The 26,639-nt window shown below is 34.8% G+C and overlaps 1 protein-coding gene across 1 annotated transcript; it reads right to left on the reverse strand.

Moving 5' to 3' along the window:
* Nucleotides 1-2,197: 2,197 nt before the first annotated feature.
* Nucleotides 2,198-23,137, reverse strand: LOC127865505 (uncharacterized). The gene is made up of 6 exons (XM_052405354.1): nt 23,098-23,137; nt 16,229-16,377; nt 11,641-11,758; nt 11,011-11,133; nt 9,370-9,453; nt 2,198-4,124 (listed from the first exon to the last, which is right to left on the reverse strand). The coding sequence occupies exons 1-6, from the start codon at nt 23,135-23,137 to the stop codon at nt 3,031-3,033; spliced, it is 1,608 nt and encodes a 535-aa protein (XP_052261314.1). The 3' UTR covers nt 2,198-3,030.
* Nucleotides 23,138-26,639: the final 3,502 nt, after the last annotated feature.

Here is a 26,639-nt window from a genome sequence, read left to right on the forward strand (position 1 = left end):
GGGGTATTGATTGGGAAGAGTTAATCTTACCGTACGGGTCCTTCAATTTGCATACCTTATTTTCGTATAATAATTTATTTATGCCATGTTATTCACAACGAAATAGTTATACAAAATCTGATTTGTAATTGTCATTAAACATTTTATAAGCGGAAAAGTGATTAATTTGGTTAGGTATATACTAAACATGTCTTCCGCATTCTTATTTATGCAAATTCGTTGAAATTCGGTACTGATTCTTAAAATGTGTAATGAGTCTGTGGTTTGCTGCCATCAATCATATAACATTATGTATGACAGCACACATTACGTTATGGGTTTAGCATTAATATAATTAGCCAAATGAATTTAATTAGGATAAGAAGTTAGTTTTCGATAAATAGTTGTAGTTATGTCATGAATGACTGACGTATGGTCTTTTACTACTGAGCCTTTTAGCAATGCATCAATAACGTATGTATAATCAAACAATGTGAGGGAGTGAGGAAAGACTCCCATAACAATAAAAAGAGCGTGATCACTGTAATTGTAATATCTGTAACATAATTCGGCCAACAAGATCAAAGATGTTACAAGTATTATGTAACGTTATCGCTAATCACATCGCAACAGGTACGGTTTTGACCTGGTATAGGGGAAATAACCCTGGGCTATGGTTAGGTTAGGGTTAGGGTTCGGGTTATGATTAAGGTCAAAAAACCCCGACCCCTTACCCTTACCTTAACCCTCTACCCCACCCCCCATGCGCATTACAATGCCATGCTTCGCTCGTTGTCGTTGTCCGCTTCCCCAGCTCCGCTGCCAAGATGTATGGGTTTAATGCACACGTTCGATGTAATATGTTTGTGTGAATAAAATTAAACTAAATTTCATTATGCAGCAGCTACCTACTGCGAAAAGAGTGCACGCTAGTCTCCACCTTCTTTCTTGTAAATAAAAGGAATACATTTATGGATATACATAAAGGATATTTATTCACAAACACAGTGTCTGTTAAATGTGATTATTTTGAGTATTATGTTAATATTATTAATTTTAAAGGCGTTTTAGGCCCGTTTCTCGTTAGTGTTCGCAGTCGGCTCGGGGCGCTCATTTGTCTTTGCTGCATTTTATGAAATTCGTCTTCAATGTTTTATTGTTTTTGCCCTTTTGTTTTATTGTAACATATTTTTATCAATATATTACAATTTAACACATATAAAAATTGTGCTGACCCGCTTTAATTTCCGCTGATAATTTCCATTCTTCGTCAATTAACAAAAAGTAAACGTACTTAACTTTTTGCGAATTATATTTGCATAGACTTCGTAAAACTGAACTACTAAATGTCCACGTATATATTATCCAGCACTATTTTACCTGATTTCTGTCCTATTTTCGCTTTGGTGTCACTTCAGTCATGCGTTTTTATAATCGGATTAAGGCCATAAAACCTGGTCGATAAATGCCTGAGGGCAATGGACCATCACATTTGCGTTATTGTGTAAATGACAACGTATACCGGTAATAAACAATGATATCACATCAGAAATATAACTATGGAATATACTAAACGCTCCAAAACGTGATATTCGGATTCTTATTCGTTGTTTCTAAATTCTGTATCTTTTAAAAACTTATTTTTCGTATCTAAATTTTCAGACACGGAAAGATGGGCTTGTTTATGAAGGAAACCTGAACCCCCGGTGCCAGAATGTGTCTGACTCTCCAAATTTTAGTTATTCTTTGAAAGAAATTGATAAAAATTATACGTACACAAACGTTGAATCGAATATGAGAAAAAAACGCCCTTCATGACTTTATTTAATTTTACTGGTTAGCGTGCCGTTATTCGAAAACGAAATGGTCTTTGAATCTCGATTATGACATTTACCAATGTGTGTAAGGCATGTTTTATTCATTTAACTAAACCGTATATGACTAAACAATTAATCAGCAACCGATGTAAGGCACTTAAAACATATATGTGCTATATAAATGAATTGGTTAATAAAAAACGGTCGGTACAGAAACATGTTTCAGTTCTTGGTCCATGCCTATGGTCACGGTTCGTTCTTTCGTTGGAAAGAAACGCTTTAAATGGCGTAAACTTTTGAAAGCATTAGATGAGACGGGAATATATAAATAAGACCACGTTAACTAAAGTTTGAACAGCTTTGTCATGTATACAATCAAATATTCAACAAATAACAACTGATTGATATTTTTCATATTGAAATATTTTATTCACTTTTTACGGAAAGACGCCCTTTTTCGAACGATTTCTACAAAAGCATATTTCTGAATTTGCTTTTTGTGCATAGTGCGGGACTTGCGCTTTGCATGGTTTCATACTGGTAAAAATTAACAATTTATAAGTCTCGATAAATTGCGGGGTTTTAAACGAAGACACATATGTTGTTTTGTTTTAATTTTACTTTTGAAATATCGTGTATAAAAGACTTTTCTTAAAAGAATCGTTGATGTTTGATAGTATGAACACTTTAACATTAACGTAAATTTTGTTATAAAATAATATTACAGAAACCATAAACGAACTTAACACATATGCTTTTAACTCTAATAAGTTTTTCACAAGCATTATACACAAATAATCTGAATTGAACAATTAGATACAATATTACACGTGCGATTATTCGTCTGAATGAACATACATTTAAACATACCATGAGGACTACTCATACACTGTAAGTATATATTGTTCTGTGGTTTACTAAATACATTTATATAGACTCGTAAAGCTCCATTTAAAAACCGAATCAAACATTGATTAAACGAAACAAAACTAAATTTCTTCCAAAAACAATTAACCAAATAGAAGTCTGAACAGAACGTCCAAAACATGTAATCCGTCCCTTATTGTGGTATGCAAAGTATGTGCAAGTATACACATAGTATGTATATGTAAGGACCAATGAAGAAAAACGCTGTAAGTCAATAAACATTGAGTCCATGCGTCTACGAAATGAATGATACAAACATCTGATATAATGAAATTATGACAGCGTCATATGACACTTTCATTAATGTCTACTTCATCCCGAAACCTCCGCCTCCTAGCAGCGCCATTGCCAGAAGCGGGTTGGCCCCGCCCCCACCCCCTGCGCCTCTGGAAGCGCCGCCCCCGAATAGTTGCGATAGCATCGCCATCTGCATCATAGATCCCATGCCTCCGCCTCCTCCCAATCCGCCTCCAGCGCCCATTCCGCTCATTCCTCCCATGGCGCCCCCTAACATCCTCTCAAGTGGGCTTAGACTCGCCAAGTTGTCCGCTCTGTCCGCAAGCATATCTGCGTGGTCAGAACGGGCGTCCGCCGTGTTGCCAACCGGGGCGGAGTTCATCACCCTCATCCGGCGTTCCATCAGATGGCGTTGCATCATTTGTTGTCGGCTCTGGGGCATGAACGGTGGTTGGTCGGTAGGGTAGAAAGACGGGGTCGTCTGCGGATATTGGTCAAATAACTGCTGATTTCCCCATCCCTGGGTTGTAGTTGGGCGTAGTTGTTGCTGGGGCGGTTGCCAGGTGCGCTGATTACGTTGAGGTGCAGGTTCAGGTTTCGCCTGACCTGTCCACTGACTTCCGGCAGCACCGGCCTCGCGTTCCACTGGTTCCGCGGCCTGCCCTTGGTTTGATGGCGCTGAAGTAGACGGTGTGTTCCTTCGATCCATTATTTCCGGATGTTGAATCCTCTGATTTAATTGTGCCGGTCTCTGAGGAGCCGTGGGAGGAGGCATAGGAATACCGGACCGACCATTCACAGCTCGCGGTTGTTGACGTGGATCACCCTGACCACTTAGCCAGGGGTCGCTACTGCCAAACCCACCCTGAGAGCCTTGTCCGCCTCTTCTACCACCTTGATTATTAGGGCGGCCGCCTCCTATAAGCTGCATTTCTTGTCCGGCAAGAAGGTTATCGAGCGCCATGGCTTCCGTGGCTCCTTCCGGTTGCGGCATCATGTGACCGCGTCCCAAGGGTCCACGTGCCGTTCTTGTGTTGGGGAGAGGGAAGTTTGGAGCATCCGGGCCATCGGCGGCGGCGCCACCAAGAAGCTGCATCATCGTCATCATCTGCATAAAGCTGTTGCCACCGAGCCCGGCAGCACTTGTTGTAGGCGTGAGGAAATCTACAAACAACCGTAGGACACTTTTTATTAAAATAACCACAACCAAAATAGAGATAACAATCGTTTGATGTATTATTAGCACTAATGAGAGTGAAACACTGTTCCACTCAACATCTATCATTGTTGTTGATTTGAATAACTACTCAATACAATTCCACTTGAATGTTTGGTTTGTTTTCCAAGCACGTAAATTGTCATTAATATGTAATTTAAATCAATCGTCTAAGAACATGCCTTGAAAACCAATTAACATTTTATACAAGTAACCTGACGCTTTTATAACTATATCAATAACTAAACAGTTGTACAATTAAAGTTGAGATATAATTAGTGGTTAAAAAACATTGCACCATTTGACATTCGGTTTCAAAAGAAAAGTTCAATGTCTTTATTTAGATATCCATAAATATATTTCATGCAATTTTTATGTCATGCGTGTTCGTGCGATTAATCATGGTAATATATTATTGGTTATTTATGGGTTAGTTAAGTCAATGATTCATGATCGACCTGTTACATGCAGAAAGCACGTGAAACTTACGTAATTTAAAAAATGTTCATTTCAATACAGCAACTTCTTAAGAAACTTCTTGAATTTTAAGAAAAAGAAAAAGAAATATATGAAATAGAAACATGAGAAAAAGTCCGCTGAACATTTTATTCAGATGATATGTCACACGTTGCCTATACCACGTGACTTTTTAAGATCTATGTTGGGAGAATAAAGTTCGACCTAGGTAAGATTGTTTATGATGTGAAACAGATGTCTTGTTAAATATTTCACTATTTTTTTTTATAAAGTGGAGAGCCCGCTCACCCGCGAGAGTTTTGTATAGGTATCATGATCTTTTTAAACAAATCAGTGTTTTTTTCAGTAAAGTGCAACCGCACGTTTGTAATATGAAACCCCCACACTGATCCGACATGTTTTAAGCCGTTCAAACGCGCGGTTGCACTTTACTGAAAAAATACTGATTTGTTTAAAAAGATCATGATACCTGGTGGTATAAATGGTGAAATATTTAAAAGGAGATCCTTAAAAATGTTAACTGGGTCGCGCTTTATTCTCCCAACACAGATCCGAAAAAATCATGTGGTATAGGCACCGTGTGTCAGGGCCTTGTGGTTTATATTATCGGATTCTGTCAATTTGTTCCACACACTATCGCAAGTCGCTTTGGCACTATTGATGCACGTAACAGCAGTTATATAGAAGTATTACATGTGTACATCCTTAATTTTGAATGGCAAAAATTCGTTTTATAAGAACGTTAATATTGTTTCTATTTAATTTAAAATTATTTGGAAGTACTAGTATCATAAAATGTTATAACATGTCACCCGTTTATATTTATAGCAATACAAAATGTTTACACAAATAAGAAAGACACGCTTTTACTAGATCCTTCAAACACGACACACATTTGTCGTTATGGATGCATATTAGGGACTTTAAGAAACTAAGTGTTGATCCAAAACGAACGTTTTTGATGATGATTTCGTCATTTTACAAACCATTTACAGGGTGCAGAATCACGTGACTGTGTTGGGGTTTCCCAATTAAACGTTAATGGATGTAACACACAGGTAAGTACTGCTTTTTTCCAAAATAACTACATGTATTTAAAACATGTTTTCTTTAGAATTTCAACTAGTTCATAAACGAAAGTTTTTATGATGCATATGGCAATGTGAAATACATCAGAATTATTTTACTTAATACGCTTGTGTTCTTGTGCAAAAATTCTGTGTATACTGCACGACTATTCGACACGCAACGTGAAACTTTGTCACCGATTCTAGACGTAGTCAATGATTTTTTCTTATACCTTAAATAAGATATCGGCAAACTGCAAGAAAAATGCACGAAATGTGTATGCAAATGTATTTCAATAACTTGAGATATTTGCAAAAATAAAGTACAATCTGTCCAGCCCGTGTGTAACCCCCTGAAAACCCCGTTGATTCTGCATCCTGTTTAAAGACATTGTATTTGATTGACTTAACAAAAAGACACGGTAAGCATTGAGACACTTACTGTACGGATTGTACGCATCCATTTTAATGAAAAGAAATCCGGCAGAAATTTAAGTGAATACTACACAAGGATTTCAGCTTCGCCTTGGTTACACCGAATAGTAAATACGCATTTATTTTTAACAAATGGTTATTAAATTCAGCATGTTCTTGACAGGTGAAAGTAAAGCTGTCATACATGGGCTGCTGAGTATGTCAGCACGGATTGACGTGCAAGCAAACATAGTTAAAGATCCACTGCTTGCCAGAACAAATAACTAGAAATGTATTTATAACTTTGGGTTCAAATACACGTTTGCTCTGCATTTGATTGTGTTAAATATTAAATTCATCAAACATATTACCTGTATCATCAACGATATATATATATTTCCAGTTGTTTTTCGTTTTCCTTAGTGATCCTAGTTTTAAAGTGATATTATGAGCATCTTACAGTTTATAGGTGTCTATCGCAACCGTTGTTTATTTTTGGTGTTTTCACTTCATATACACTTATATTTGTTAATTCAGCATCAACATACTAAAATAATATCCCGGAAAGAGAAAAATAATGCATTTGAATATCAACCGTACTTTCGTTTGGCAACTGATCATGCATGTACGATGTGATATTAAATTTAGTTTTAGTCCAGATTCGTTCATACGATACAAAGACACAATTTTGTTTTACGGATCATTTCGGCTTACATGACTCACCAGTCACGTAAAATATCGAATATAAAATTTATTTTTATAAACAACTGGTAGCAAGATCAGTTGCAGATAATTGGTCAGTAACCAAATTTTAACTAAATCTTTTGAACTGTTATTCTTTTCAGCTCAATTCAACAGTGAAAAAAATGCACATTAGATCACTTTAATCATTTGCTTTTGTATGGCGATTTGCCACTTGCCTTAAATTAAGGTAATGAAAGCATAATCTCATGCTGATAGCTTCACGAACGTCTATATTTGCTCCTCCATTGCTACTTTTATAACGGGACAGTTCAATCTTGTTTATCTTAAAAACATAAAAATTATCAAGCACTAATACTTTATCAAATGTTTCATTTCGTTAACAGTTTTAGCAGGTCCTTTTGTAGTGTAACAGTGGTCCTAATACATAAATTTATATTATCAAGTACAACTTTTTATCGATGTTATGTGGATCGTCATACGTACAGAGTAAACATAGAAAAATGTGTATGAGCCTCGCTCTGTGAAAAGGGGGTTTACTGTATGTGCGTAATGAGTCGTCCCAGATTAGCTTGTGCAGTCCGCTAATAGGCTAATAAGTGATGACATGTTCAACTTGTGTGCTTTTTTCGTGTAAAGAAAGTATTTTCTTTGCAAAAATCTGGTTAAGGCGGACAGTGTCGTCCATGATTAGCCTGTGCGGACTGCACAGGCTAATCTGGGATGACATTTTACGCACATGCATTAAACCCCTTTTCACACAGTACGGTTCATATCAGACGCCTATACTACTCATAAGGCAGATGTAGCCCTTTAATGTAAATGTAGATTATGCCAAGCCTAAGTCGTGTGTAGTTATTTTTCCGTGCTAGTGATGCATCAACAACTGCAGATAAATTCACGTTATATATAACTAACAAAAGTAATTCGTTAAAAGAATGAACATATTTACATGAAACAAACTGGTAAGATCTGGTTTCTGGATATTAAGTTATTTCAAGACGTCATATGTGACACGCTCTTTTCTGATACATACAACAAAAAACTATATTGTTCGTTGGCTTGTACCAAAATAATTTACCAACACACGCACTTAAAATTCATTTAAACGCAACACACTATGCTGTTTACATGAGGACGATTTTCAAAATTGGACAGTATTCACAACAAAGACGTACTTACCGACTTCCATTGCCGGTCAGTTTTTGAATACCTTGTTGAAAATAAAATAAAATGTCGAACTCTTTTTGAAATGGCGGGATTGTGTATGCCGGCGGCTAGCTGTCGGATAATTGATGTCGGGTTTTCCTTCCACGTGCTATGTCACAAAGGCTTTCGCTAAACGCCGTGTAACATATTATGCGACGATAAAAGATAATTATTTTTACAGTGCCATATTTTAAATATGTCCACCCTACGACATTGATTTGCAGTTTAGCCTGCAAGTCCGACGTGTATGTATCACCCCTTGTAGACATTATCACTGTTTTCGACGCTTCCTAAGTCAGTTATAATACGATTATCTTAGTCGGACTATTTTCCAATAAAGACGTGCATTACTTATGTTGTAATGACAACTTACATATATGACATATGTGCATCAGATAATAACAATAAATGATATTTTGTATTAAGTTATTGTTATACAACTTTTAAAATATATGACATATGTGGATCAGATAATAACAATAATTGATATTTTGTATTGTGTTATTGTAATATAAGTTTTAAAATGGCATTTTTGACAAATCAAAGGGGGTTTACGCTTTAAGAAAAATAGGAAAGTCATTACCGGCTTTTACGCATGACCTGTAATTATAAACCGCGTCTGGAAAATTGTCATTTCATTTTAAAAACTAGTTGATTTTATGGTCACTGTATAACCACTGTATAATAATTCAATATACTAGTACAAACAAACATACGGTGTTAAACAATACTAACTTAATACATATAAGTTCGTGTGTTTTTAAAGGGTAGCTTTGTATCACAAAGAGCGAAACTGAACTCTCTTACGAATGATTACATTCCATGCAAATTTATGTTTCATTAATTAATTAGTATAGTTAGTTTTTCATTCGGGTTTCATCTATTTACATGTTTTATAATTGGTTAGCCATTTTCATGCATATTTTTTCTTGTACGTAATTATGTTCCTGAAGTAAAATGACAATCTAACTTAAGTAAATGTAAGCTACACAATTAACGATGTGTTCACTTTAATTAACATGATACTGGTAGTAAATATCCGCCATTCAAGTTAGAGCGTCACATGTTAGTGAATGCATTCGCATTAAACACGTATTTAAAGAGCATATTACTAGTATGCCGCATACTCAAGGTAATATGGTGATAGTTGTGGACCTATTAAAATAGCGTTTTCATAAAAATTGTAACAACATATGGTTCATGCTAGTAGAAAAAAAACATTTCGAACACTAATTCAAAAAGCATTGAATACAATTATTATAGGCCAACAAAAATCGCCCTTGATGCACCAGTAGGGGGTTAGTACTATCTATAGAAGGATAACCTCCGAAACCTCCGAAGAAGGGGTCCGGGACAGGGGTGGTGGGTTCAAACATGGACCCCATGGGGTCGGGCGTGGTCAACAGACCTGACAATACACAGTGGGTGAACATGCATCCAGGGCAACAGTGCTTCAAAATACACGTCAAACTTTTGCTACTTTGATAAAAAGATAGCTCACAAAATGCGCATAGTAAACATGCCAGTAAAACATTAAGACCCGACAACCATTTGAAATATCATTCAAAGAAACATAAATAAAATCAATAGACTAAAAACTGTGCTCCGACTTTACAATAGAGATGACCATTCGTGTTATCAGTACTGGCAACGAACGAAACATCAGGCCCACATATATATTATTAAATCCACATTCTAACTCAAACTACCCATACATATTCCGTGTAAACTTTTTTTCCGCTCGCTGAGTCACGTAATGGTGACGATTTACAAACGAAATTTATTCATTATGAAATACATACAGAAAAGTGTTTAAAGGGGCCTTTTCACATATTTTGGCATTTTTTAAACTTATTCATTAAATGCTTTATATTGATAAATGTAAACACTGGATCATAAAAGCTCCAGTAAAAAATCAAGAAAAAAATTAAAAAAAGGAAAAGAACATTGCCCGGAGCAGGTTTCGAACCAGTGACCCCTGGAGTCCTGCCAGAGTCCTGAAGTAAAAACGCTTTAGCCTACTGAGCTATTCCGCCGAGTACACATTCTGGACGTATTTTATACCATATATAGGCAATCTTCGTAGTTTCACAAAATTTAACGACAAAAACAGAACTCTCCAAATTATTCAATCGTTTCGCGTTGCAACGCTTTATAATTTTTAGGTTTTAAAATCGTCAAAAGATGCATATAATGGCTATATTAGAGCATGGTTAATGTTCAGTATTACTGTTTCCTCACAAATATCATAACTAAAACGAAAACTTACGAATCTGAAACAACTTTTTTCAATTTTGTCAATTTACCAAAGCGTGAAAAGATCCCTTTAATAGCTGTGTTCATTCGAATCAGAAGACTGGCAAGTTAAAATCAAACTTGAAAGTACGCATTCTCATGACTTCATATTAAATAATGCAATCATGAAAATATGCTTTACAATTTTTTTAAAGGAAAACAGATAATAGACTGACTCCTTGTGGGTATTTATGAATAACTAACAGTTTATCTCTTAAGTAAGGTTAAACGTGGTTTTGAAAAGCCAAAAAAAAACCTATTAGAAACGATTACACAAAAGGCATACACAGCTTCGTAATGCGCATTAAACACTATTATCACCAACGACAACAAACGCACAACCAATTTATAGAGTTATTATATACTTATTTTAATATTCGTGAATTTAAATTTAAATCGGACACCTTTGCAAGTAAGGATTCTCATAATTATCTTTCTTTAAAAACTTTTTACCGGCTATTTTCCACCAAACTAGTGTACAAATGAATTATCCGATGATCTTAAAACACCCTAGTCATATTGGTGTGCACTAACATATACTTTATCAGTATGCGTCGGATTTTTTTATCACAACAAGTTGGTGACCGAGGAAATAAAAATGCGTTCTTTATTTAGGGGCTAAAAATACAAAAAATAGTGTTCAGAAACCTTAACCATTGAATGTACTCACCTCTTAACTTGGCAAGCATTGCAGGGTCGATGATTGTTTTTTGCGCGGTAGATGCCGTCGGGGTCGGAGGGGCGGATGCCTGAGGGGTTGGGGGTACGATGTCCTGGGGGACAGTGTAGCCGGCTGTAAACGCGAGGATAAAGTCAAGTTTTGGGTCATACGAAACACGCTTTAAGTGGTAATCCGTTATAAACTTGAATTATTCAGTATTGGTAAGTAAAATTATTAAGACATACTCGCTATTGATACTGGCAAGTCTATCTATTAACACATTCAGCCAATTTGTGCCATTTTTAATAACATATTGTATATACAATATACAATATAAATCATACTTTAGTATTAACAGTAGCAATAGTTTTGTCATATGAGTATGAAGCTTTGATTATTAAAATCAAACGTCAAATAAAAATCTATATGACCACATATATGATCAACCACAAGTTTAAAGCTCAGAAACAAACAAATGTGTGTTTCCTCAATCTGTAGATATAATATACGCCTGATGGCACCGTGTGACTTTCAAGGAGACAATTTTTCACAAAATCATATATTACACGCCCGACCCTGCTGACGTAAGCGTTAGTCAAAGCTCTGTAGCGGTAAGTTAATACGATGTCATATACTCACATGTGTCTGTTGATTGGCTCGGGGATTCTACTGCCAAGGCTGGTACAGCACTAGGATTCGCACTGGGGTCCGCAATAGAAACCGCACTAGGGACCGCACTGGGGTCCGCAACGGGGCTCTGAAAACGTCGGCACTTGTATTAGAAATATTTTCCTACGATACACTACATTATACTCGTACATTCGGCCCTACGATACGCAACACTTTAGTCCTACGATACGCTTCACTTAACTACTACGATAAACCACAGTTTACATGTGCGCAACTCTGTACTTAACTCCCGCCATACGCTACGCATCAATTCTTTTATACGTTATAATTATTGTTACGATATACTTTACCGAATACTTTCAGCAATAAGAAGTGTTTTCCTTATATTTGGACCGCGAATTTTAAGCGCCTATTAAATTCATTAAAAAGATTACTGTAGACGACATCGCCGCTAGAATTTAAAACATGTTTTTGATCAGCGGACCATATGTATATTGTCAAAATCATTCCGCGCATACACCTGGTCATTTTACTGCGACTTTCTTGTCAGTAACGGCCTCACTTAAAGGAAATGTAGTTACATTTGTCAAAATTATAACTTTTAATTATATTCTATTTAGTCATTCAAGGTAATGTTGATTTGCTTGCATTTAGTTTTGTATTAAAGATGAATCTTTTCAGGTATGTTCGCATGAACAAACGTATATAAGTAAAATGTTGGTACATGACAGTGCCTTTCATCGCGATAAAGTACCATCCAGCTTTTTCTTACGAGACACATTTAGTCATGAACAACTGTATTCCGGATTCATTCCCTTATTGTCGGACGGTTGTTATGATGTACTTCGATTTAGATAGCTTCTTGGTCAGCAACAGAACGAACCCTTTAGTCTCGAACTTTTGACAAACGTGTCATAAGGGACCGCCATTACAAGTAGGTCACTGAGAAATGTCGTGTATGGCCCGTAACGTTACAATGGCACTACGACAAAAAGAACTACAATAATGTAACAACATGTGATATGCTCTCGTTTCATAGTATTAAATCATATAGTGAAAGATAACCACCTTACAGTGATGAAGCCAAATTTCGGGGAAAGAATATGTTTTCAGAGCCCCTCGACGTATATGTAATCCAAATGAATCATCAAGTGGCCTGCTTCAAAATGATATATATTTTTGCCATAGATAAAATGAACCTTATCTGAGTAAAAAAAATAATCTAAAATACAATCGAATATTTGTAAAACTACATGTGCTTAAATACAATTGAAAATTGAGTAAAAATCAAAGTCGATATTAAACAGGCATATTAATATAGCTATACATTATAATGTAATATATGCAGCTCATGATCGTTTTTACGCTATACCGTAGTTATATTGCTTCCCCTTAGTATACCAATAATTCACAGGTCGTTCGTCAGATAATTTCAATTAACTGTTTGCACTAAACAGCCGTGTCATCTGATTTACAACTGAAGTATAATCGAGTGATCGATCTTGACAAGTACCAGGTGGTGCATTTTATGTTAGCATTAACTGGACCTTTATGGAACATGTTTGACCAATTGACCGATCACATATTGTAGCTAGTTTGTACGGAGCAATCGGTGACTATCATACTTACACCTCTTGACCCGCGTCCGGCGTTGTGTCTTGTGAGAATGACACGGTGAGTTATGGAATAAGTGCATGCAGCTGACACTAGTAGGCATGGGCAAAGCCGAGATGTCATCACGGGAGAATAATTACTTTCTGTTACGAGGACATTGCCCGCGTATGACAGGCAGGACAAACTCCATAGTCTTCTTAGCGAAGCGATAAAAACATTATAAATACTTAAATCTCTTAGGTGAGCTTTCGCAATGTATGATGATGTTACACACATTTATTGTATACATTGACTGATCTGCGTACCACCTACGTGCGGTTATGCAAATGTTGCGGTACTGTAGGATGTATATGAGTCGTGTTCTGAGAAAACTGGGCTAAATACATGTGCGTAAAGTGTCGTCCCAGATTAGCATGTGCAGTCCGCACAGGCTAATCAGGGACAACACTTTCCGCCTTTATGGTATTTTTCGTTTAAAGAAAGTCTCTTGTACACGAAAATCCAGTTAAGGCGGAAAGTGTCGTTCCAGATTAGCTTGTGCGGACTGCACAGGCTAATCTGGGACGACACTTTACGCACATTCATTTAGCCCAATTTTCTCAGAACAAGACACGTATAGAGAAAATTATACATAACTAACCAGACGACTTTGCAATATATTTTCTTTAATGCAGTTAACCTTGACAAATGAAAATGGAAAATACCCCCTCCCCCTAAAAAACACAGAAACAATATCAACAAAATATTTGAAATTGGTATCGATCAAAAATCACATTCTATGTCAAGTCCTGGACTATATTTATTTTTGGAATAAATATCACCTCACATAGTATAAGTAATACAATCTGTCAGGAAGTTGTTCAGTACATGTTGACACATGTCATGATGAAGTTGTATACTTTCAAAAAAGTATGCGTCAAAATTAATGTGTTTGCTAATGTTATTGTACATAATGTGTCACAGTTCACGGTATTGCGGACAATACGATTGTTGAAATTTCATATTATTGATCCCATTCGGGTGCATTATGAGTCGAAATTGATAGAATTTAATTTATCGTGTTAAGCATGTGTCAAAGTGCACGTCATTTATCCCAGTCGTGTAAATAATGTGTCAAAGTTCATGGTGCTGCCATTCGTGCGAGGTATGTGTCAAAGTCCATGGTGTTGATCCCATTCGTTTATGTAAAGTATGTGTCAGAGATCAATGTTTTGCTCCTATTGAAATAAATAATGTGCAATCGGTGACTATCATACGTTCACCTCTTGACCCGCGTCCGGCGGTGTGTCTTGTGAGAATGACAAAGTGAGTTATGGAATAAGTGCATGCAGCTGACACTAGTAGGCATGGGCAAAGCCGAGATGTCATCACGGGAGAATAATAACTATCTGTTACGAGGACATTTCCCGCGTATGACAGGCAGGACAAACTCCATAGTCTTCTTAGCGAAGCGATAAAAACATTATAAATACTTAAATCTCTTAGGTGAGCTTTCGCAATGTATGATGATGTTACACACATTTATTTTATACATTGACTGATATGCGTACCACCTACGTGCGGTTATGCAAATGTTGCGGTACTGTAAGATGTATATGAGTCGTGTTCTGAGAAAACTGGGATAAATACATGTGCGTAAAGTGTCGTCCCAGATTAGCATGTGCAGTCCGCACAGGCTAATCAGGGACAACACTTTCCGCCTTTATGGTATTTTTCGTTTAAAGGACGTCTCTTGTACAAGAAAATCCAGTTAAGGCGGAAAGTGTCGTCCCAGATTAGCTTGTGCGGACTGCACAGGCTAATCTGGGACGACACTTTACGCACATTCATTTAGCCCAATTTTCTCAGAACAAGACACGTATAGAGAAAATTATACATAACTAACCAGACGACTTTGCAATATATTTTCTTTAATGCAGTTAACCTTGACAAATGAAAATGGAAAATACCCCCTCCCCCTAAAAAACACAGAAACAATATCAACAAAATATTTGAAATTGGTATCGATCAAAAATCACATTCTATGTCAAGTCCTGGACTATATTTATTTTTGGAATAAAGAACACCTCACATAGTATAAGTAATACAATCTGTCAGGAAGTTGTTCAGTACATGTTGACACATGTCATGATGAAGTTGTATACTTTCAAAAAATTATGCGTCAAAATTAATGTGTTTGCTAATGTTATTGTACATAATGTGTCACAGTTCACGGTATTGCGGCCAATACGATAGTTGAAATTTCATATTATTGATCCCATTCGGGTGCATTATGAGTCGAAATTTATAGAATTTATATTTATCGTGTTAAGCATGTGTCAAAGTGCACGTCATTTATCCCAGTCGTGTAAATAATGTGTCAAAGTTCATGGTGCTGCCATTCGTGCGAGGTACGTGTCAGAGTCCATTGTGTTGATCCCATTCGTTTATGTAAAGTATGTGTCAGAGATCAATGTTTTGCTCCTATTGAAATAAATAATATGCAAATGTCCATAATATTGTGGCATTGTTCCTACTAAGACATACATTTTACGCATATAACTGGGGTACGTTTATAAATTCTATAAATGCCTAAATACAAAAGCACTAAATCGACATTGATATTTTTCACCCAAAATTCTTATTTTTAAACGATTCTCTTATAATCGTTTTCACAAACAAACCGGTTTTCAAAACGATTGTATTCAACTTTTTATATGTCCATATACTATTGAACATACGAATGTAAAAACTTATAAATGAAAGTTATCTTATAAAGATAGAGAATCTTTTAATCTTTTCCGTAATATAAACAAGTTTTATATAAACCGCCATGAACAAATAAAATGAAATTACCCAATCACTATAAGATTTTTAGTAGAAACTGAATTATATGTATAAACACGAGGTTTACCAATACTTGTTTCGTCCCTTAACGTCGTGTCCAGAAATACGAAAATACAAAATCTATATTTGTGTCTTAGAGGATAATTATTTTATATACCTTTTGTGATGTTGATGACGTTATAACAACCTGTGTTGGCTGTGGCGAATCCGACATGCGGGCGCCGACGGCGGAAGACGACGACGCATTCGAACTTTCTGTCGGTTGTGGGCCGGTTGTGCTGGGGGTAGTTTGGCAGCTTACCAACGCTGAAAATATACAGGATCTTATTTTATTAAGTGGTTTTAATGATTTATTTATAAAGATAATATTTTACGGTGGTGAATGGGACATGATTCCCGCATTGCGTTAGAAGCGATTACTACAAAAGGGAAAGCTTTCACGGTCAATCTATGTAACATCAATAACTTGTTTAACCCGTTAAACTTAAAAGTACATGGGACATATTCGTATTTTTTTTTTACAAATATCATGGAAAGTAATTTAAAAAATAACTATTTATACTTCGAATACTCTTAAAGACTTAAATATCTTAAAGGGGCCTTTTCACAGATTTTGGCATTTTTTAATTTATTCATTAAATGCTTTATATCGATTAATGTAAACATTGGATCGTAAAAGCTCCAGTAAAAAATCAAGAATAAAATTAAAAAAAGGAAAAGAACATTGCCCGGACCAGGTTTCGAACCAGTGACCCCTGGAGTCCTGCCAGAGTCCTGAAGTAAAAACGCTTTATCCTACTGAGCTATTCCGCCGTGTACACATACTGTACGTATTTTATACCTTATATAAGCAATCTTCGTAGTTTCACAAAATTTAACGACAAAAACAGAACTCTCCAAATTATTCAATCGTTTCGCGTTGCAACGCTTTATAATTTTTAGGTTTTAAAATCGTCAAAAGATGCATATAATGGCTATATTAGACCATGGTAAATGTTCAGTATTACTGTTTTCTCACAAATATCATAACTAAAACGAAAATTTGCGAATCTGAAACAACTTTTTTCAATTTTGTCAATTTACCAAAGCGTGAAAAGATCCCTTTAATATGTAATATTTAAAATAAACTAGTTTTCCTTTCCGAGTGTTCAGATATCAAACTACAATATCAAATAAAAATGCATTAGTAACTTCTGCGTCGATTTGCGACTTCAGTATCTTAAACTACAATATATTCAAAATGAGTCGATATACAATCCCAGTCCAATTAAAGTGTGCACTTGCTTCGAATATTACATGTCATAGCTGACGAGATAATGACTTTTTTACAGAGCAATTTGCGCTCAATTCGCACTGGAATACACGTTTAGTCACTACTTACGAAAAAGGAACAAAAACAACAACAAATGGGTATTCTTAAAGAGCCCCATTCATCGTATGGTTTTCACCAACCTGTCTCACCCGCTAATTGGTCCACATTACAAATTGCTAGTGTGTCAACATAACGCCCTCGTGCGGAATGACGATCAATTATACTGATATTCACCTAACAAATATTAAGATCTTGGGAAAAAAATGCCTGACTCATTTTTAGTTTGAAACAAATACATAAAAACCGTTTTTCTACAATACCTGCCCAGATAACATTATTGTAAGCTGAGTTTATTCATACTTTTTATTGTTGAGCATACTTTCCAAGTTTGAGTTTTGACTCAAACATTTAGTTTTAGTTGAAATTTTTACCGTTTTCATCAGTATTTCAATAATTTCATGGCGGTTGATAAGCGGTTAACCTACTTAGACTTTTCCCATGTTTACAAGTACAGAGATCAGATAATTATGCCATTAACTAACAACTGCCCTGATGGAAGTAGGAGCTGCCTTGTCGTATAAAGGGTTCATGAACTATACCGGCATAAGCTATGTAACTGGAACAGGGTTCAAACCCGCGATCTTTGGATTTGAAGTATAGCGCTCTACCAACAGATCTAGCCGACGTTTGTTAATTCACGATTCAAGTCAAATCTAAAGCGAGACTGTACGATTTTTGTATGTATTAAATTGAAATATATCGATAAAAATATGTTGCAATAACACAAAATAGGCAAGAAAAATTATACATTGAAGACGAATTTCATAAAATGCAGCAAAGACAAATAAGCGCCCGAGCCGATTGTGACGAAGATATCTCGTACATATTTTCCTACAATAACCGAAGCATTCGTCTTTTTATTAGGATCGGAGTTGGTGTTCGTGTGTCGTATGATTAGCTATCGTTGCAGGAATTCAAAATTAACCGTTAAACTTAATTTAGATTTACATCGTACATGCATGATATACATGCTGGCGAATTCGACTGTACAGACATTATCGATTTCAGAATCAAATATCTGGCTTATTTCGCATTTTTTCGACACATGTTCTTCTTAACTTACCGGTACACATAAACAGCACACATAACGTTAAAAATGGTTTGATTGAGTTACTAGCCCCAATGAGTTGTGTTTATCGTATTAAGCCGTTCGTGGTGAATTGAGACAGCACATCTGCTTGTCAGGTATTTGTATTCTCTCAAAGCATATCGTAAATCGAGAGGCCAAAATGGATAAAAAACTAAATGGAATAAATGTTTGTGACATTTCGCTGATTTGTGGAATGCATTTGAGCTAAATTGGGTAGTTTTTATACACTTTTTGATTTGTTCATACATGCATATAATTGGTGCTAAATGGGTCATAGGTTACAATAGTAAGCATTCAATTGAATATAATATAGTTTGCCTTTTGAATAGTGTATGATGTTGATATTTCAAATGAGAGATGTAACACCTTTGAAGAGCTGTGCCAATTTAAAGCCACCTAGCGTGCGTTGTAATGTTCACCACATAAAGCGGTCTATTTTAAGTGTGAGGTCCAATTTTGACACTCCTTACCTATTAATTATCCGTGTTTATGTCAAAATAATGACCGCTAATCGGTAAAGTTGGTATCATATGCTTAATTAATTGCTTTTTAACGAGACATTTTCAATTGAACTAAACTGCCCTTTAATAATGTATTTTTGAGTTTCCGCATTACCGTCGATTTTTATACAGTCATAATTATTAATATCTCCATTAGTTATACAGAGATGCGGAATTCATATAGTATATTTTCTATTCTTGGTCTGCACGAGTTTTTTTCATTTGCTTATATTTCAACTCCATGAGTTTTTATTTAGCTAATATTATATTTCGAAGCAGGTATTTTAAATTTTTAAAGAAAACATTTAAATAAACTACGGTTTGCAAAAATGCAAAGAAACTATGTTAAACGTTATGACAATCAATAAGTATTGCTTTCTAGATTTTAGAAAACGTATATTGTTAAAGCAAAATATTACTTATGTCTTATTTATTGGTCAATCCAGTTGAATTTAACATGCTTATATGTATAGTTTTACATGTACAAACAGGTCATTCTCAAATGTATTCATTTAATTCAAGTCCTTAGATTATTTTGACGAATATCATCCTTTAAAACTTATATTAAGACTAATCGGATGCTTTGAAAAGTGTTTCGAGCATCATGCACAGTAACTCAGAAATCTGTACCGGAAGTAAAGTTTATGGAAATAAAACGCGAATTTAACAGTATGCATCGCATGCGCGTTGCTAATTACAGACGACAATGTTGCTAATTACAGACGACAATGTTGCTAATTACAGACGACAATGCACGTTGCTAATTACAGACGACAATGCACGTTGCTAATTACAGACGACAATGCACGTTGCTAATTACAGACGACAATGCATGATCTGTCCGATTTGAACTATTGAGCGCTTATGCATAGACAGCTTGAGTATCATAATTCCATGAATTTGCTCGGCAAATTTGATTAATGAGCTCTTCCCATGCATCCATATCAATGAGACCGCAGTTTTCAACATTTGCTTCATTCAAGTTTTATTTTGAAATTATTAATTATAATCAATCGCAGCAAGAATGGAATCATTAAAATCCAATTCGTCAATATTTGTGTAAACGCCAACGCATATCCGGAGCGAACTAATTTGTTAAGGTAACCACTTCCGGTACAGACGAAATCTTACCAGAGTCATGATTGATTTTTTGTTGTGTTGTTCTTTTTTTTGCAATGAAAATTATTGTTTAGCTTTCTAATTTTCAACATGATGCGGCATTGCATTATTGGTGAAATGTACTTGGTAATATGAAAACACAATAGCACAACATAATATATAGTCAAACGAAGGTAATGTCGATTACAATTGTCTGATTTCGTATGACAGATAAGATATAGTAAAACAAAACATCGGAACTTTTCAAATTTCGTCTTTTTTTACGCAATATTTACTTATTTTAGTAGTAAAGGTCTAATATCCTCATCAAAAACTCCCATGGTAACAACGCTTAATTTATAATGACAAGATATACATTTTGTGTTAAACTGTTTTGTAAATCGATACACATAAGATCCGAAATTAAGAATTGGCTTAATTGTCTTACTTTCAAAAAATTCTGCATATTCGTATGCCCATCGTTGTGGTATGATATGTAGTTTTACGAAATATCACACCGAATGTAATATATTTAGATGAGTGAAAAAGAAGAAGTGCAGTCTATAAAGCTACTAAGTATAGAGTCATAAACCTTTGAAATGACAAAAAACTATGGAATTGCGTTTGACGATTATGTTTCAAAATGGAAATGCTTGTCATGTTTTACGTACGTATTGAGGATTTCACACTGAATGTTGTCTTGCTTTTAGTGTGAGCGTTAGCTCACACTAATGTTACAGACCATATTTTGCAATTCAGTTATATGCTTAGAAGCCTAAGGTTCGGTATGGAGCGACAACCGCTGCCTGTTGTAGCAGACGACAAATGGAAAGATAACCACCACATTTGCCTGTTTATAGTTCACCACTGGTACACTGCAGAGGGTTTATATGACTAATAGTGTTAAAAAGCTTGTAAGAAGAGATTGGCCAGTCTAGTGTTTATCATTGAAATCTGTACATATTGGCTGCTTTCAGGGAAAACGGGGCTTAATGCATGTCAAATAAGATTAGCATGTGCATACTGATTAGCCTGTGCAATGCGCACAAGCTAATCAAGGACGACATTTTACAACAGCGAACACCTACAGTGTCTTCAGCGCTTTGATTGTTAAGGCGATGAAATAATCTGGTCAAGGCTGAGGCAAAAGCGGAAGCGATTGTTTTTTATTTGTACACAAGGACTCATTCTTGACTATCTGACGCAGACACATTGTCTTGATTAGGACGTTGCTAATTGTAATTAACCTCCATGAATACTATATGAAGATAATATTTAATGTGATAGACAATAAAAACATTGTGAAAAGAAAGACATTTATTACAATTGAATCAAATGTGAATGGCTTATTTCAAATTTGAAAGGAAGTGTCAATTGTGAATGTGGTATTCATGTAAACGGACAATGTGAAAAACGACGGTTTGATTGATTCAAACATGCTGTCAAATGACTTTCACGCCACACATTCTTGTCAAAACAAATTTAGTAAAACGCCTCAATGTCTCTTTAATAATAATGATGGAAGAAAATAAGAGACAACCGATTAAAATATTAACAAAATTGGTGTTCACCAATGCCCCCTACTTTTCTTTTTATATAGCGAGCATACAAATGTAATCGCATTCGCACTCAAGACCGTAAACAATAAAAAAATGAAAATAAAATACAAGTAAAATAACAAAAACGAGATTACAGAACTTTGATTTCATACACTGCTAGTGTTGTTGTTGTTGTTTTTGTAATTGTTTATGTTTTGTTTATATCTTATGTTTTATTTAAGATTGCTTGCAAAAGTAATTTCCCTTTTTGAGATTTTTGAAGCTAAAATATAAAATAATATACAAAAAGACATTAGAACATTACAAAATGCAAAACAACCCGTTCAGTTAAATATGATAAAAAACGAAACAAAAAAGTACGTCATCTTCGTGGCGACTTATAATAAATGACTTGATATTATAACGTGACATATATATATTTCTGTTAAAAACTCTTACGAACTTATACATGCACTTCCTTTTTAATGGCTAAATGTTGGATTACATCTAGGACTTACCTTTTTTTATTATTACAGCAACATTTTTAACACAACCATATGATTGTGTTTTTTTTTGCACCAATTAAAAAGTTGCGATCCGAATACAATCTAATGCTACAACTACTCAATATCTTACATGCTTACGAGCGAGTTTTGACTGAGGGATGGTAACAACGAGTGTATGGATTAAGCGGTCTCGTTTCTTAGGACCAAGTTGCCTTGCTACTTACTAAGGGCGGCATCTTCAGTGAGACAAGTGTGTAATCAAAACTATTTACATAATGAAATCTGTGTCCTGTATGAGTTTCACACTGTAATTCATTTTTATTGTTTCAAAACCGGATCTAAGATGGTTCATAATATAACATTGTTTTATCACGATATCTTGGTGGCAAATGCTTTATTGTCAACCGTTTTATGCTTTGTTATTTTTAATACAAATAAAATATGCGAAAAATATTATTTACCATTACGAAGCTATGTGCTTTAACTAGACAATAATTCAATTGAAACAAAACAAAATGGTCGAACAATCTTACTTATAGGATGAATGTGCTGTAATTTTGTGTAACATGCTAAATACAACCAAGATAGCTGGTATATATCCGTGATTTATTATAACAAAATGTCAAAAGTAATTTGCGTTTTGTCACGTTATAAATGTTTTGTATGATATTTTAATATTATGTATAATTTGTCTGACTAGTTTACAGTTCTCGCAGTGTCTAAGCAAACAATGAACTATTTATATACACTTTGTACAGATGCTTTGTTATTTTTTATACATAACTGTAAGATCCGATTAAATCAATTTACACAAATGTATTATACCGATATAAGCTTGCATGTTAAATTAATTTGATGCATTTTTTAGTCAACGAACATATCGGTTAATTAATATAGCGATCAAGCAATTGCTACCACTTACCGAATGCCAGCGCCAAAATCAGCACTCTGTCCAGTAACATTATGGTGTCCGTGGTACTGCAGTAATCTTCCAAATAATGTAGTCACTTTAAAATTCCAATAAGTTTGTCGGTACTAAACCATCTCTTCGTTATAATGTATGATCTTGTTAAATATATAAAATTGTGTTTAATAAGTGATAATAAACTTGTTTTCTCTCAAATCTTTTAACTGTTTGCAATTCGCAAGAATTAATTTACAATGGTTCAAGAATTATGTTTAGGTTTTTCACCGACGCTGTAGACCTCGGCACTTGCTGTCGACCCGTTCACTGGCTGTAACACTAAACACGCTTGAACTGTTGTCTATATATATCAACGTCAAAGACGGAGACGGAGAGCGCGAGACGTTAACGTCCTATTTGCCGCATACACTGACAGACGGCGACGACACCGTTACGTCACAAACGCAAAAGCGGTACTTTTTTTAACGGAAAAGGAAATGTCCCATTAGTAGGCTTGCTAAATTGATAAGGAGCATGAAGGGAGTATGCCATAAGAAACATCGCTTTAAGAATAGATGATAGTTTGCTTACACAGTCCGTTTCCAATATGTTTAAAGACATACACGTTTTTTGTTTTATGTTGGGAAAAACAATTAAACTAATAATAATGTTCCTGTCCTGCTTTAATGTTATTCAATAGTTTTGCACAAATGTAATTCGTAATTCGCATTATTTTTTATCTAAACTTTTAACCTGTATAGTGCTATTGCTTTATCTCTTTCTAGTATGGATTGCGAAGATGTTAAAAAAAGATACTTTAAAATAGTACCAAATAAAGACACGGTTATCTAGTGTCTAGTTTTGCACACATGTAACTCTTCGCGTTATTTTTTACGTAAACGTTTAACCTGTATAGTGCCATTGCTTTATCTCTTTCTCGTATAGATTCTTCATGGTATAATAGACTGTTCTAAGCAATATTTTTAGGGCTATATAGTTATTGTGACATGGAGGTTAATAAATGTTTCATTAATACAATGTATGCTTTAATGTCGTCTCGTTTTATATGTATTTAACAGGTCTTGGACTTATTTTATATCGATTTAATTAGTTGTCAATCAAAAACTATTCAAGGAAATATAAACCCTTGAATAAAAACTTAGTAGAACATAAAATTGCGATAGCGCCAAATTGCATATGTCAAAATTTGAGAAGTCCATTTTAACCTTTAGACTTAAATGTCATGAATGGGATCAATAATTAGACCTATATGTTTCTTGATTGATACTTATACGTAATATATCTTACCTGAATGTTTTTTTTTCCATTTTTATAAGAAGTAGTTATTGGTATTTTTGGATCCAACACGTTACTAAAACATTAGCCGTTTTTCTTTTATGGCTCCTGTGCATTGCTTTTGTGATAGTCTTTCATTTTTGAAGAGCGCTGATCTTTGGAATTTTATTTTATTTTTCCTGAAAAAATATACGAGACGACGTGATCCTATTGCAAGTGAAAAGCACCCGGCAATACATACAACCTCTTAATACTAATGGATGTTGAGTGACGATGGAACTTGTATTGTGCATTTTTTTATAAAAACATATTGCCAATTGTATTATAACAATATTTGTCCCTTATACACAAATATTATGCATGTGTATTTGTGTCTATAGTATTGTGATAACATTGTGCATCCTTTTCACGTCAAACATGGTTGTAATTTATTGTGCAGCTCTTTCATCTGAACCCTTACACGACGGAGACACTTTTGTTGACGGTTACATGTCAACAAATTTGGTGCGGCGTTTTAAATCTCTTCAGAAGCAACATTATTCTGTTGACGTATCGTTTGTCAAACTAAGTGCAGACGGATAGTACCTAAGTGCGTGTTTATATGGAATTAGACAAGGTCAGACAGTCACAACAAGGATGTTGATATTAATGCGAGATTATACGATTTTGTCATATATTTATTTATATAAAATGTGTAAACACTTATTAAACATATATTTCAATATAAATTAAAAGTTAAGAAGAACATGTGTCAAAAAATGCGAAATAAGCGAGGTATTTAATTCTGAAATCGAAAATGTATGTACATTCGAATTCGCCAGCATGTAAATAATGCATGTACGATGTGAATCTAAATTTAGTTTAACGGTTCATTTTAAATTCCTGCAACGATATCTATTCATACGACACACGAACACTAACTAAAAAGACGAATGCTTCGGTTAGTGTCGGAAAATATGTACGAAATATCTTCGTCACAAACGGCTCACTAATTTGAATATGCTGCATTTTATGAAATTCGTCTTCAATGTATAATTTTTCTCGCCTATTTTGTGTTATTGTAACATATTTTATCAAAATATAACAATTTAACACATATAAAAAATCGTATAATCTCGCTTTAAGATATAACTTTCTAACACGATTGTATTAAATTACATGTACGTATTGTTTTACAATAAGCAGGTATATGTAAAGTGTACATGCATTCCAAACAAGGAGGCTGACGTCAGAGTGCTTCAAAATGGTATCTCACCTAGTAAGGTTAATAACATTCTTAGTTACTAGTAAGTGAAAGATCTTAACGAGATCCTATTTTTCACAAGTCATTAACAATTTCAGTGCGGGAACCGAATTTTAAAGGCCTTTGCAAACAGTTTGGATCCAGATGAGACGCCACAGAACGTGGCGTCTCATCAGGATCCAAACTGTTTGCTATTCTGATAGTATTCTTTGAAAAAAATAGAAGAAAATGCTCATTTTAGAAATTCTGCAGACGACATTTTAGCAGACGACAAATTTCCCAGCATGCAAAGGGTTAAAAGCCATAATACGATCATACCATTATCTTGGTGTCTCTTGTTGCTGATGGTCATAAATTGGCTTCAAAGTGATACTATATGTTACCTTTATCAAAGTGATACTATATGTTTCCTTTATCAAAGTGATACTATATGTTACCTTTATCAAATTGATACTATATGTTACCTTTATCAAAGTGATACTATATGTTACCTTTATCAAAGTGATACTATATGTTACCTTTAAAACATCACGAGGTCTTATATTGAATGTAAAGGGGATCAATATATGTACAGACATTAGTGCAAATCCAGAAAACATGTCAAACAAATGAAATAAATTAAAACTTATGAAAATGCGATCATAATACTATGCTAGTTTTAATATTGGTCGTTTTATTCATTGAGACTTCAAAATCTTGGTGAGTGGATGTTTTCATGTACTCTTATTGTGATTTTGTTTTAATTCAAGCATATAACAACACTATATGACACAATAAACATCACATAAGTCAGAATATTGTGTCATAATAACGAAACTGCCGAAGTGTTTGGTGTGCATTCCTCGTGTCAGCTATATCCGAGAAATGCTGAAGTATAACAACTATGTGTATAACCCTTGGGGTATTATTTCATTAATTTTAGTCTGAAGATGAGATATAATCAGTGTGAATGACTTGCAAAATAAATAGAAACAAAGTATGTTTATTTTGACACATGAACATAGATTCGAATAAATCGAAT

This window comes from Dreissena polymorpha, chromosome 2 (assembly GCF_020536995.1).
Source record: "Dreissena polymorpha isolate Duluth1 chromosome 2, UMN_Dpol_1.0, whole genome shotgun sequence".
In the NCBI taxonomy this organism is placed as follows: domain Eukaryota; kingdom Metazoa; phylum Mollusca; class Bivalvia; order Myida; family Dreissenidae; genus Dreissena; species Dreissena polymorpha.